Below are 12,737 nucleotides of genomic sequence, written 5' to 3' on the forward strand. Positions count from 1 at the left end.
ATTTTTCTAACCCTAAATTTCCCCCTTTTATCTATCAGCTAAATACCCGATCACATACCAAAATTGAAGATTTTGTGCTCGTGAAATTGAAGTCGAGAATTGGGCTTGTGAAATTGAAGTCAAGAACTGGGAAGTAGATGATGCGTGAGGGAGAAGCAGTTTCGAAGCTGTCGACCATACCAAATGACTGCTTCATCTTATCAGTAGCGCCTTGATCCTTGCTCTTCACCTGGTCACATGTCCGCTGCATCAACCCTCCGGTCTTCTCTTTCCCATCATCCGTCGTCTCTTTTGTAGGTTAACCATATGCGACGTCTTTTCTTTTGCTTCTCCGGCCTTCTACGATGAAATACAACTCGTTTGGACACCTGGAAACCAGCCTCGTTTATCTATTAATTCTCAAGATCGAATTATTGGTAAGCTCTCTGTTGATTAGGATTTTTGGTTAGGACATTCAGCTCCCTTGTTGAAATTAGGGACTGTAGATTTAGCATTACCTGGAAAACCGGAATTTGGTTCCTTAATTCAGCTCCCTCGTTTATCTATTAATTCTCAAGATCAAATTATTGCCAAGCCTTCCCCATTTAATTCATCGACCCCAGGAACCCCCATGGTTTTGGGGGTGTGTGTCGGTGGTGGTTCAACTGACGACAACGATGAGCAGATGTTCGGACAAGTGTTATGTTTACTTCCCGTTTCAATTACTGGCTCCATCTCTTCCTCTTAAATGCTAATAATCACTTCATCAACCATCGTCTTCTTCTTCTTTAAAATTAGGGTTCTTGGTTTTAGATTTTTTTTTTAAATTTGTCTGCTGATGTTCTGCAACTTAATCATTATAGATGAGAAAAGATCATGAAGGAAGGTGTTATTGTTGCTTACATCATCAAGTAAAATACTTCAAGAAATAGGTTTTGATGATGCTGTCAAAAAGATCAGGAAGGAAGGTGTTTCTTTTGCCTACAAGATCGAGTAAAATACTCCAGGAAATGGGTTTTGTATCTATTTCTCTTCTTTGATCCTTCCATACCAATCAATTTGTTTTAAGTAATATATTCTCTATTTTGTTTGGTTGTATATGTATCTATACATTTTGATTTGCTTCGAAAGTACTACTGTTTTGTTTTGAAATATGATTACAAATTCTTTCTTTTATTCTACTGATTTACTGATTTATGAATTTTTAGTTGGATATTTTTCCAACAGAATGCATACGGTAATTGAATCTTGAATTCCAATTCCATCGGAATGGAATCACGAATTACAATTATGTTGGAATGGAATATGGATATTGGTTTTGGTGCAATTCACAAGTCCGCATATTTTTCCAAAGGAATTTTGTTTTTTATTTTTCATTTGCTAATGCGTTATTGGATTCTAAATTACAATTGGTTTTATTTTCATAGAAGTTGATGCTTGAAGAACGGACCACAAAATTGAAAGTGATTCTTAGCAACATTATTCTTTTAGAATGTATTAGTGTCTTTGTTAGGTTTTGATGTTTTTTTTCCCGATTTGAAAGTTTTTTTATTTTTATTCTTTAACAAAAAATGTAATTCTTAGCAATTGTTACCCGTATTCTATAAGAAATAATGTTATTTTTGTTTTTATTATTCAATTGATGGTTCGAGAATTTGTTATTCTAATAAGTTTTTAAAGTCATGATCAAAAAATAGGTTCAAGAATATTTTTATTATTTTATGGGTCAAGAATATTTTAATTTTTGAATATACTCATAAACATATTCTGTCAGAATATCCGAATTAAAAGAATTATAATTCATAAAATCGGATTTTTAAAATTAATAGAATCTATGATCCCTTAAAATATGCAATTATCCTTTATTAAATATATATTAATTGACTAAAATACCCTTCTAATTAAATTAGATGGTATTTTTCAATTATATTTAATTCAATAATATGTATTAATCACTTTCTTAAAATAAGTAAAATGATTGGCCCACAATCATTCTTACATCCATACAATAATTAGTTATAATACAATAATCTATGCCTATATATATATATATATATATATATATATATATATATATATATATATATATATATATATATATATATATGAATAATTATGTAAGGAAAGTATATTAAAGGAAAACTAAAGAAAAGAATAACAAAGATAAATAATCATACTTAAACGGTTTATCAAAGTTAGTGTTAAATGAGACACATTATTCATCCTTTAGCCTGATTAAATTTGGATAACCCCGGACCTATAATCGTAGATAGTAGGTAAAGCAGAAAAGTTATGTATAAATCTGTACAGGATTAACACCCCCACCTGTGGTTGGTAGCTACAACCCTAACAGTAATTTCACAGCATGCATAACTTTCTAAGCTATTTTACGAAGTCTAAGGAAGCATTGAGTAAGGAAAATTTCAAAGTCATATAGCTCGATTATAGGGACTCATTGTAACATTGCTCGTCAACCTTAATTAATTAAACTACTTAAAGGAGAATGCCTAGGAGGTAATAAAAGTATGAAAGGATAAGAAAAATGGATAAAAATCTATAAAAGAAGGGTTATAAGATAAGTACGGAAGGAGTGACATATCTAGAAAAGATAGATTATAAAGAATATAAATCCATAGGAGAATAAATGATAAAACTAATATAAAGGAAACTATGGGAAATGATATAAAAAAACAAATCCAACATAAAGACAAGCAACTTAACGGGTGTAAAATATCCCAAGTACAGTAAAATAAAATGATAAAAGAAACCTTCAATAAACTTAGAGTACAGAGGATTATGATACTAAGGTCCTAAGATTCTCCCAAGAGTGCCTCCGCGTCAAGCACTCCTAGTTGAATTTCAGGGACGAAATTCCTTAAACATGGGGAGAATATAACAATTGCGACTTTTGGCACCGATCGTTATTTACGAAAAGTGACAAATGTCAAGTATAATAGACTTAATACATTATATATATCAATATATGATAAAAAATATAAGTTTTGTAATAAGAAAGATAGAAAAAATCAACTGAATCGTCCGTAAATCATAAAAATAAGTACGCCAAAACACACACACACACACACACACACACACACACATATATATATATATATATATATATATATATATATATATATATATATATATATATATATATATATATATATATGTGTGTGTGTGTGTGTGTGTTATAGATTTAGAAAGTACACGTCATCCCGATCCCGAAAATATAAATTACGTAGAAAAATCCGACTCCGTATGAATTAGTTATAATTTTTATAAAATATAAAAATCAACCGCGTAATTAAAAATTATTAACGTCAAAAGCTACGAAGAGAATGGTTGACTTTTAGCTAAAGTCACCAAAAGAAGAATCATAGTACTTCTTGAGATAAGAATTTTGAGAAAAAGAACGTCAGAATTGGAGACCGTACGAGAGAGTTATGACTTTTGCAAAATCATTAAATCATATAAAAATAAGGGCTAAAAGTAAAGTCAGAATTAGCCAATGCAAACTAAAGGAAAGTTGTATTACTCGTTGATAGCTACGTGTGGATATAAAGAACGTCGAAAAAGGAGCCCGTATGAAGAAGTTACGGATTTTTGAAGTTTTTCGAAATATGCAGCGCAGATAGATAGGCGCGGCACACATACCTTCTAAAAGCTGAGACGTGGCCCATTCCTGACCTGGCACGTGGCATCAAAGGGCGCGGCGTGCCCTCCCTCTTTTTGCCTATAAATAGCCCGCTGCAACTCATTTATTTATCACCTCAAAACTCCTTCCTTCTCTCTCGATTTTCCTCGCAAAATCCCCCTAAAATCTTAGAAAATCTTGTTATTTATATATTTAAGTTATTATTATTACACTTTCAACTCCGGTGGATTCCGAGGCGATTTCCAAGGTTCCGAGTCCCGAGTCTACCCTACTCCAACGGAAACACGCTTCAAGGGTGAGTTTCATGACCCTTTTTTCATCATTTTATAAAATATAGGGGCGAATACATGTCATTTTATTACATATTGTTATGTATTGTTGTGTTATAAATATTATTTTCACATAAAATATTTTATATCGCCACTTTGCTCACTCAGATTTTTAAATATTCTGTCGTTACCACGCCAAAATCATGGGATTAACATTTTGCCTGCTAGATACTCTGCCTAGATTTAAGAAATGATATTATGCCTAGTCGTTATACTGCCCGATATACTACGAAATGATCATACCTAGATGATATATTGGCCGATTTCCTAGGATAATATAGTATCTAGAAGTAATGCTGGCCAAATTTAAGAATATGCACTGTACTTAGTTGTTACTTTGCCCTAATATCCTGTTATCCAGACAATCGTAATTATTATATATATGGTAAAAGATTATATATATATATATATATATATATATATATATATATATATAGGGGATAGGGAATATACATTACAGCCCCACCTAAGCTTAGGTACTAAACTTCTAAAATATGTTGTTTTAACATGCTAAATATACCCGATTTGGTTTCACTTGGTAAATATATCATCCTCCATAACATTTCTTTCTTTCATTATCGTTTTACCATCTCTGTTTTCTTTCCTCAATTACCGTTTATTATTTCACCCAAGTGAACATTACTAAACCTTAAACTTAAACCCTAAACCCTAAATTTAAACCATAAACCCTAAACCTAAACCCTAAACCCTAAATCTAAACCCTAAACCTTAAATCTAAACCCTAAACCCTAAACCTAAACACTAAACCCTAAATCTAAACCCTAAACCCTAAACCCTAAACCTAAACCTAAACCCTAAACCCTAAATCTAAACCCTAAACCCTAAACCCTATTGTGTCGATCTTGAATTTACATCTTGAAGTATTAATCGTGAATCCATTAACCGTAATTTTTATATAGTAAAACAATGTATTTTCAAGAGGTTTAGTACCTAAGTGGTGGGTTGTCAAGTCCACCAAGCAAATTACACCCTTTGTTTGCAAATAAAACGTAATATAATGGTAAAAAGGGGTATCGATCCTCGGGGAAATGGTTGTATTCAATCACCAATGCAATCTAAAAGAACTATTGTAAATAAACTAACTAACTACAATTAAACTAAAAGGGGGGGGGGGTGTTTGATTACTTGAAAACTAAAATACTTGAATAACTAAAAACCTTGCGATTAAGCAAGTTGATGAGATGCTCAAAGGTTGGGAATAATTGGTTAACTAAGGCAATTCAACACAATGAACATTTGTGTGTTTATCATTAGGATCTAATACAAAGCTTATCCTTCATCCCAAATTGGTTATAGCAATCATGAAGCATGATATGCCAAGATTCCTCATAGGTAGTATGGAGGTTGGGGAAGCCCACAACACACCTTCTTAATTAAGATCAAGGGTCAATTGAAGCAATTAATCCCAAGAAATCAATTAGCCTTAAGAATGAAGGAATCCCCAATTCCTAGAGGATGTCAAATGCTTACACATCCATAAAGGAGCTATGATTCATAAGCTAGAGATGATTTCTACCATCATAAAGCCTTTGTTCTAGATAAATTCAATGATCCAATGCAAAATCAATGAAACAAATCAACCATTGGTCAATCAAATACTAAGCTCATGATCAAAGCATCAAATAAGCATAAGAATTGTAAACTAGAATCATAAACATGGAATAAATTGATAATCAACATAAATCCTTCAAAACCCACAAACATTCATTGGTTTTCAGCCAAAGTCAACCAAATAAGAGTATTAGCCACTCATAGCAACAAAGTAACAAGAATCACAAAAGTCTAATTGCATAAAGAAACTACCAAAAATCTTGCAAAGATGAAGAGAAATGAGTCTTGAGCTTCAAAAATCGCCTCCTACAGGTCTCCAATGGTGTGAAATCGAAGTTTTGGCTGCTAGATCTGATCCCCCAAGGTTATGGTGAGCTAAATGACCAAAATGCCCAAACTGGGCAGTTGCGCGGGTACCCGCGCAGCCAAAATTCCACCCGCGCAAATGCTGCTGGAATGCTATTGGTCCACCATTCCACTACTCCACCCTTCCACTACCAAAGATTCCTTTGGTCCCCCCCTTGTCCATGTAATTTGAATCCACCAATCATCATTTAGCCACTAAATGGATGCTCCAAGCCCAAAATTAGAAATTTATGATCCATCTTCACAAGCCCAAATAATCCAAGCCAATAACTTTCAAAGCCCAATTCTTCTTCTTTGATTCCGCCAAGCCCAATAATGCTTCGGGAGCCCACTAAGCCGTCTTCACTCAAATCCACAATCACAAAAAGCTCCAAAACCCTGCAAAATTCCTCATGCAACATAAAAAGCACCCGGTACGATCCAAACTAAAGAAAATAAAGAATATACAATGCAATACTAATAAAAAGAGCTAAAAATCTAAAATAACCTAATAAAAATTAAGGAAATAAAATAAGCTATCAAATCACCCCAAGCTTAAACCTAACTTGTCCTCAAGTTAGAACAAGACTAATATGAGATCGGGATGAGCTAAACTAAAAAGGAAAAAGAAAGGTACCATAGAACTTGGTCAACATCAGTCAACATGGTCAGAATTAGTCCTTCATGGACCCTATGTATCTTCAAAATTGTTCCCCGCTTTAGAGCCATAAACCACATTCTCAACCACTTGATGGGCGAATAGATCACGGCTGGATGTAGTCGCGATGTGCAAGACAAAGGAAACAGGGATGCGCCCAGTGGGGGCACTTTAAATCACCAATGCAGATCATAATGCACGAAGGAAATGCGCCTCTTCACACACAATGATTCCTACATTTGTCAGGCTAAAGTGTATAGTACGAAATAGGGCTTTGCAGCGCGGCCTCCAGGCAAACATCCGGTTTCAGAGGTTTCTCCCTTGTATTGTCCTTTACAGTCTACTGTCTCATCGTCAAGGCCTTTTCTCACCAAAAATCAAAAAAATAAAATAAAATAATAAAAAATTCTACTTAACCTAAACTTAAACCTAACAGCTTAAATCTTCAATCTTGAACTTCTGTTATTTGGTCTTTAGCCTCTTTGTTGTTTGATATTCAGTCTCTTTTTTTTTCGAACTAAAGCCTTGAACTTGGATTCTTGTTCTTCTTTTTGTGTTGCTCTTTTTCTTCATTTTTTTCTTCTTTGTTTTTCTTGCTTTTCTTTAATCTTCTTCATTGTTTCTTTTTGTGTTTTCTTCTTTGAAGGTCTAAGGAATTTCACCATGTAACATAGGATGGAGGCTAACATGAACACCTAATGATCATTGACAATGTGCCAAGATCAACTAAAAAGGGTGGGGAATGACTCAAAAATGGGTGTTACCGAAAAGACTTGGTCCCAAAAGATGTGAATTGGGGGACCCACTTCAAAGTTCATCAAGCACCTTAATGCAAGGTGTGATAAACAAAATCTATCTAACTATCTACTCTAGACTCTTTAAAAAAAATAACCTATCTTAAAAAGGTGGTGAGAATCTAACTAAGCAAGGCTCGGACGAGACTCGGGAGTACTAAGGGGTATTCCCCCCAAAACCAAGATGCGAGTCTTCAATATCTTCATTGTACCTTACCGGGCTAATCTTTGCTCGCACACATTGGCATGACCAACCACATCCCTCCGCACCTAGACCCAATCAAGCTACCTGCATCTGACTCCCACACAAGCGGTCTTAAAATGGTCTGTGAGGCTCAAAACGTGTCCCACTTATCAAATACAAGGAATTCCATATCAAGACCCGGGACCAATCTATGATTCAATACTTATGACTCGGTGCTCTGGTACCTGTAGGGATGAGAAGACAAGAGAGAACAAAAATGCATGAACTTAAACTAGAATGCATCTAAAAAGTATGAAAATTAGAAAAGAAAGAAACAAAATACGGAAATTGTTTTTTTTTTTGAAATTTTTATGCAATTTTTTTATGAATGACCTAAATGACTTACTCTAAATGCAACAATATACAACCTAAATGCAATAAAAAAAAATATAAGAATACCTCACCCCAAGCTTAAAATTAAGCATTGTCCTCAATGCTTAGGATAAGAGTAAGGAAGGATCATACCGGGATCAAGATGGAGGAGGCCCGCGAGGACGGTATGGAAGCAACACATGGGTCGCATAATGATGCTTGGATGGAGTTCTTGGCCGCCTAAATACACATGGATGAAAGCTTGGTCGCACAAAGGACACATATGAAATGGCTCGAAATTTTCTTATGAAATGACATATTTGCGCGGGTACCCTCGCAAACTTTGCGCGGGTGGGGGGCAGCCGCGCGCACACATCAGAATACATCCCATGTTGGGGTAATTTTCGAGCTCGGATTTGCGCGACTAGGGTTGGGTCGCGCAAGGGTTGCGCGGGTGGCAGTCGGTCGCGCAAACATTTGCGCGGGTGAGGAACCGGCCGCGCGCATACATCAGAATGTATCCCATTTGGGGGTAATTTGGAACTCGGAATCTGCGCGGCTGGAGGCCGGTCGCGCAAAGTCTGCGCGGGCACCCGCGCAAATTTCAAATTTTAGCATTTTTCAAACTTCACCAAGATCATTGCAAGACTTCCATATGCTTATTTTTAGACCAACTTCAAGCTTAGAAACACCCAAAACTTCAAGTGGAGATTATTTATTTACAATGCATTTATTTAACGTCTTTGCCAAGACATAGCTCCGCTTCCGTCAACCTTCGTAATTCGGATTTTCCAATGTTATGTTGTCGAATTCTCCCATGTCAAAGCCTTCATAAAATGGTTTCAAACGGTGCCCATTCACTTTGAATATTTGATTTATTTCCAAACTCTTAATTTCAACCGCACCGTGATCAAACACTTTTATAACAATAAAAGGTCCGTGCCATCGAGATCGCAACTTTCCCGGGAATAGCTTTAAGCGTGAATGATAAAGAAGAACTTTTTGACCCGGAATAAAGTGTTTTTGGGTTATGTGCTTGTCATGAAATGCCTTTTTCTTCTCTTTGAACCTTTTGAACCTTTTAATTATCTTCTTCTTGATCACTTCCATCATTGGATGATTCAATCTTCTTTGAGCTTCCCTCTTAGGCTTACAATCATCTGCCATGGGTATCTTGTTTGTGCATACATTAGGGCTTATCTCGTTTATTGGCTCAATCACATCAACCCGATACAATGGCGAAATGTTGCTAGGGTACCTCATTGCTTCAAAGATGTTGAAGTGAATGGTTTCTCCATCAAACTCCATAGTTATCTTTCCTTTATGGACATCAATGATTGTGTGAGCGGTATGCATGAAAGGTCTTCCAAGGAGGATCATAGATGATGTGGAAGGAGTCGTCTCTTCAATATCAATGACATAAAAATCAACGGGAAAAACAAGTTGATTAACTTGTACTAACACATCCTCCAACACTCCTCTTGGAGATACACTTGACTTGTTCGCTAATTGAATGATGACTCCGGTTTCTTCCAAAGGACCAACATTGAGAGATTGAAAAACCGAATATGGCATGACATTGATTGAGGCTCCAAGGTCTAACATGGCACTTTCAACATGTAAATCACCAATGGTACAAGGGATAGCAAATATTCCCGGATCCTTGCATTTGGGAGGTAACTTCTTTTGGATTACCGCAGACACGTTTGCATTGATTTGAATCTTTTCATTCGCTTTGAATTTCCTCTTCTTGGTGCATAAATCCTTTAGGAATTTTGCATAACTTGGAATTTGCTTAATAGCATTCAAAAGTGGAATGTTGATTTGGACCTTGCGAAAAGTTTCAAATAATTCATTTTCTTCCTCTATCTTCTTGGAAAAGGCTAACCGGGAAGGGAAGGGTGGTGGTATGACCAATGGCTTAATAGGCTTGTTGGAATATTCGGGTTGCTCAATGTTTGGAACAACCAGTTCTTTTGGAGGAACTACCACTTTCGAAGGTTCAACAACAATAACCTCATCCTCTTCTTCTCTTGAAACTCTTTTGGGGTTGCTTTCTCCAAGTGTTTTCCCACTTCTCAAAGTTATGCCACTCACATTGGGATTCTTCTCAGTTTGAGATGGAAGTTTTCCCCTTTGTTCCATCTTGTTGAGAGCGGTGGCCAAGTCTCCAATTTGTGCTTGAATGTTTGAGAAAGTGTTCTTGGTCTCTTGTTGAAATTGGGTTTGGCTTTGAGCAAGAGAAGTGACAAGTTCTTGAAGGCTCATTTGGTGGGTACCACTTGATTGGCCTTGTTGATGATGTGGTTGGTAATTTGGAGGGGTATAAGAAGTTTGTGGATATGGAGGTTTTTGAGAGGGGTATTGTGGATGTTGAGGTCTCATCAAAATGTTTGGTGGATTTTGCTTTGGTGGGTATGGGATGTTTGGGTTATTCCTCCAATTTGAGTTGAAATTGTTTTGAAATCCCATGGGTCTTGGTTGACCTTGATATCCGCCCATTGCATTCACATCCTCCGGTTCACTTCCAAGTGTGGGACACTTATCCGTATAATGCCCCGTCATTGCACAAATACCGCATACCATCAATTGTTGACCACTTCCCACCACCATTTGACTTAGCACATTAGTCAAATCTAAAAGCTTTGATTCCAAGTGTTGAGTGTTGCTAACTTCACCAACTACTTGTGGAGAATTTCTCTTCATGTCATTTCTAGTCCCAAAGTTCCTTTGATTTTGAGAAATGGTTCCAAAAAGTGATCTTATCTCTTGAGGTGTCTTGTTGAAGATGTCACCACCACTTGAAGCATCAATCATCCTTCGATCTTTTTCATTCATACCCTCATAAAATTGTTGAAGAAGTAGTTGTTCGGGTATATTGTGTTGAGGACAACTTGTACATAAGTTGTTGAATCGCTCCCAAAAATCATGAAAAGTCTCATTCTCCCCTTGACGAATCCCCAAAATGTCACTTCTTTGACTTGATATCCGGGAGGTGGGATAGAACTTGCTATTGAAGGCCTTGAGTAACTCTTCCCATGTGTGGATAGATCCCGGTGGTAAGTTGAATAACCACTCTCTAGCTTTATCTTCCAAGGTGAGCGGGAAGGCGGTTAGCTTGAAATCATCCAATGTCACGTTTTCGGGCAACATGCTAACACATATCATATGAAAGGACTTCAAATGCCTTTGAGGATCTTCTCTATCCAAACCATGGAATTTGGTGAGTTGATGTATGAAACTTGACTTCAATTCAATCCCTCGGCGGTTTGCGGGATAAACAATACCAAGAGGTGTGTGAGTAACATCCGTCTCCATCATTTGTCGAAGTGTCAACTCTTGAGGGGGATTGGGTGGATTGGGGTAATTGGGAGTTTGTTGCAAGTAATTAGGATGTTGTTGGTAAGGTGGGTATGGGTATTGTTGGGGATTGTAGATTGGTGGTGGATAAGGTTGGTAGTTAGGGTATTGGTTGTAGGGAGGTTGTTGTTAGGGGTACATTGGGTTTTGGTATATTGGAGGGTGTTGGTAATTGGGTTGATTTGGGTAATGTACTTGTTGAACTTGAAAAGCATTATTTTGAGGTTGGTTGTTATGGTGGAATTGTTGGTTTTGTGGTTGCGGATAATTGGGTTGGTTTTGAGGAGGGGCTTGATTCCAAGGTGGCATATCAATGAGAGGTTCTTGTTGTTGTTGTCTTGGTTGATGAGGTGGGGTATTAGCATCTTGATTGTTTGGGTTTGGGTTAGGATTGTGAGGTGGAGTGTGATTCATGGCTATGTGGTTTTCAAACGGAATGTCTTCAAAGGATTGACCAACAATTGGAGAACTCGGCTCGGTGTCGGTATCACTTGAAGTGTGAACTTGATCTTCTATGTTGATTAGTGGAGAAGAGGAAGAATCTTGAACGAGTTGTTGTTGCTTTGCTTGTTTGGCTAACTTTTTCAACCTTTTTGCTTCTTTTTCAATTTCCGGATTGTAGAGTAGTTCACCGGTTCTTGTAGACCTAGGCATAAACAATCAAATAACAATAACCAGTTTCCCAGGAAACGGCGCCAAAACTTGGTGGGTTGTCAAGTCCACCAAGCAAATTACACCCTTTGTTTGCAAATAAAACGTAATATAATGGTAAAAAGGGGTATCGATCCTCGGGGAAATGGTTGTATTCAATCACCAATGCAATCTAAAAGAACTATTGTAAATAAACTAACTAACTACAATTAAACTAAAAGGGGGGGGGGGGTGTTTGATTACTTGAAAACTAAAATACTTGAATAACTAAAAACCTTGCGATTAAGCAAGTTGATGAGATGCTCAAAGGTTGGGAATAATTGGTTAACTAAGGCAATTCAACACAATGAACATTTGTGTGTTTATCATTAGGATCTAATACAAAGCTTATCCTTCATCCCAAATTGGTTATACCAATCATGAAGCATGATATGCCAAGATTCCTCATAGGTAGTATGGAGGTTGGGGAAGCCCACAACACACCTTCTTAATTAAGATCAAGGGTCAATTGAAGCAATTAATCCCAAGAAATCAATTAGCCTTAAGAATGAAGGAATCCCCAATTCCTAGAGGATGTCAAATGATTACACATCCATAAAGGAACTATGATTCATAAGCTAGAGATGATTTCTACCATCATAAAGCCTTTGTTCTAGATAAATTCAATGATCCAATGCAAAATCAATGAAACAAATCAACCATTGGTCAATCAAATACTAAGCTCATGATCAAAGCATCAAATAAGCATAAGAATTGTAAACTAGAATCATAAACATGGAATAAATTGATAATCAACATAAATCCTTCAAAACCCACAAACATTCATTGGTTTTCA

General features: G+C 36.4%; 1 protein-coding gene across 1 annotated transcript; it reads right to left on the reverse strand.

The window, feature by feature from the left end:
* Positions 1 to 6,783: 6,783 nt before the first annotated feature.
* Positions 6,784 to 10,036, reverse strand: LOC145112030 (uncharacterized). Its single transcript, XM_079048244.1, has 3 exons — positions 9,806 to 10,036; positions 8,970 to 9,721; positions 6,784 to 6,907 (listed from the first exon to the last, which is right to left on the reverse strand). The coding sequence occupies exons 1-3, from the start codon at positions 10,034 to 10,036 to the stop codon at positions 6,784 to 6,786; spliced, it is 1,107 nt and encodes a 368-aa protein (XP_078904370.1).
* Positions 10,037 to 12,737: the final 2,701 nt, after the last annotated feature.

The sequence above is a fragment of the Lactuca virosa genome, chromosome 5 (assembly GCF_052849685.1).
Source record: "Lactuca virosa cultivar CGN04683 chromosome 5, Lactuca_virosa_CGN04683_v6, whole genome shotgun sequence".
NCBI classification, from domain to species: Eukaryota; Viridiplantae; Streptophyta; class Magnoliopsida; order Asterales; family Asteraceae; genus Lactuca; species Lactuca virosa.

What these genes read in the sequence shown, in the direction of transcription:
- LOC145112030 (XM_079048244.1), bottom strand. Translation starts at nt 10,036, where the DNA reads ATGGAACAAAGGGGAAAACTTCCATCTCAAACTGAGAAGAATCCCAAT. An exon ending in ACAAGCCTATTAAGCCATTG is followed by an intron (nt 9,722 to 9,805) that starts GTCATACCACCA and finishes ACTTTTCGCAAG; the next exon opens with GTCCAAATCAACATTCCACT. An exon ending in AAGAAGAAGATAATTAAAAG is followed by an intron (nt 6,908 to 8,969) that starts GTTCAAAAGGTT and finishes ATTTTTGGTGAG; the next exon opens with AAAAGGCCTTGACGATGAGA.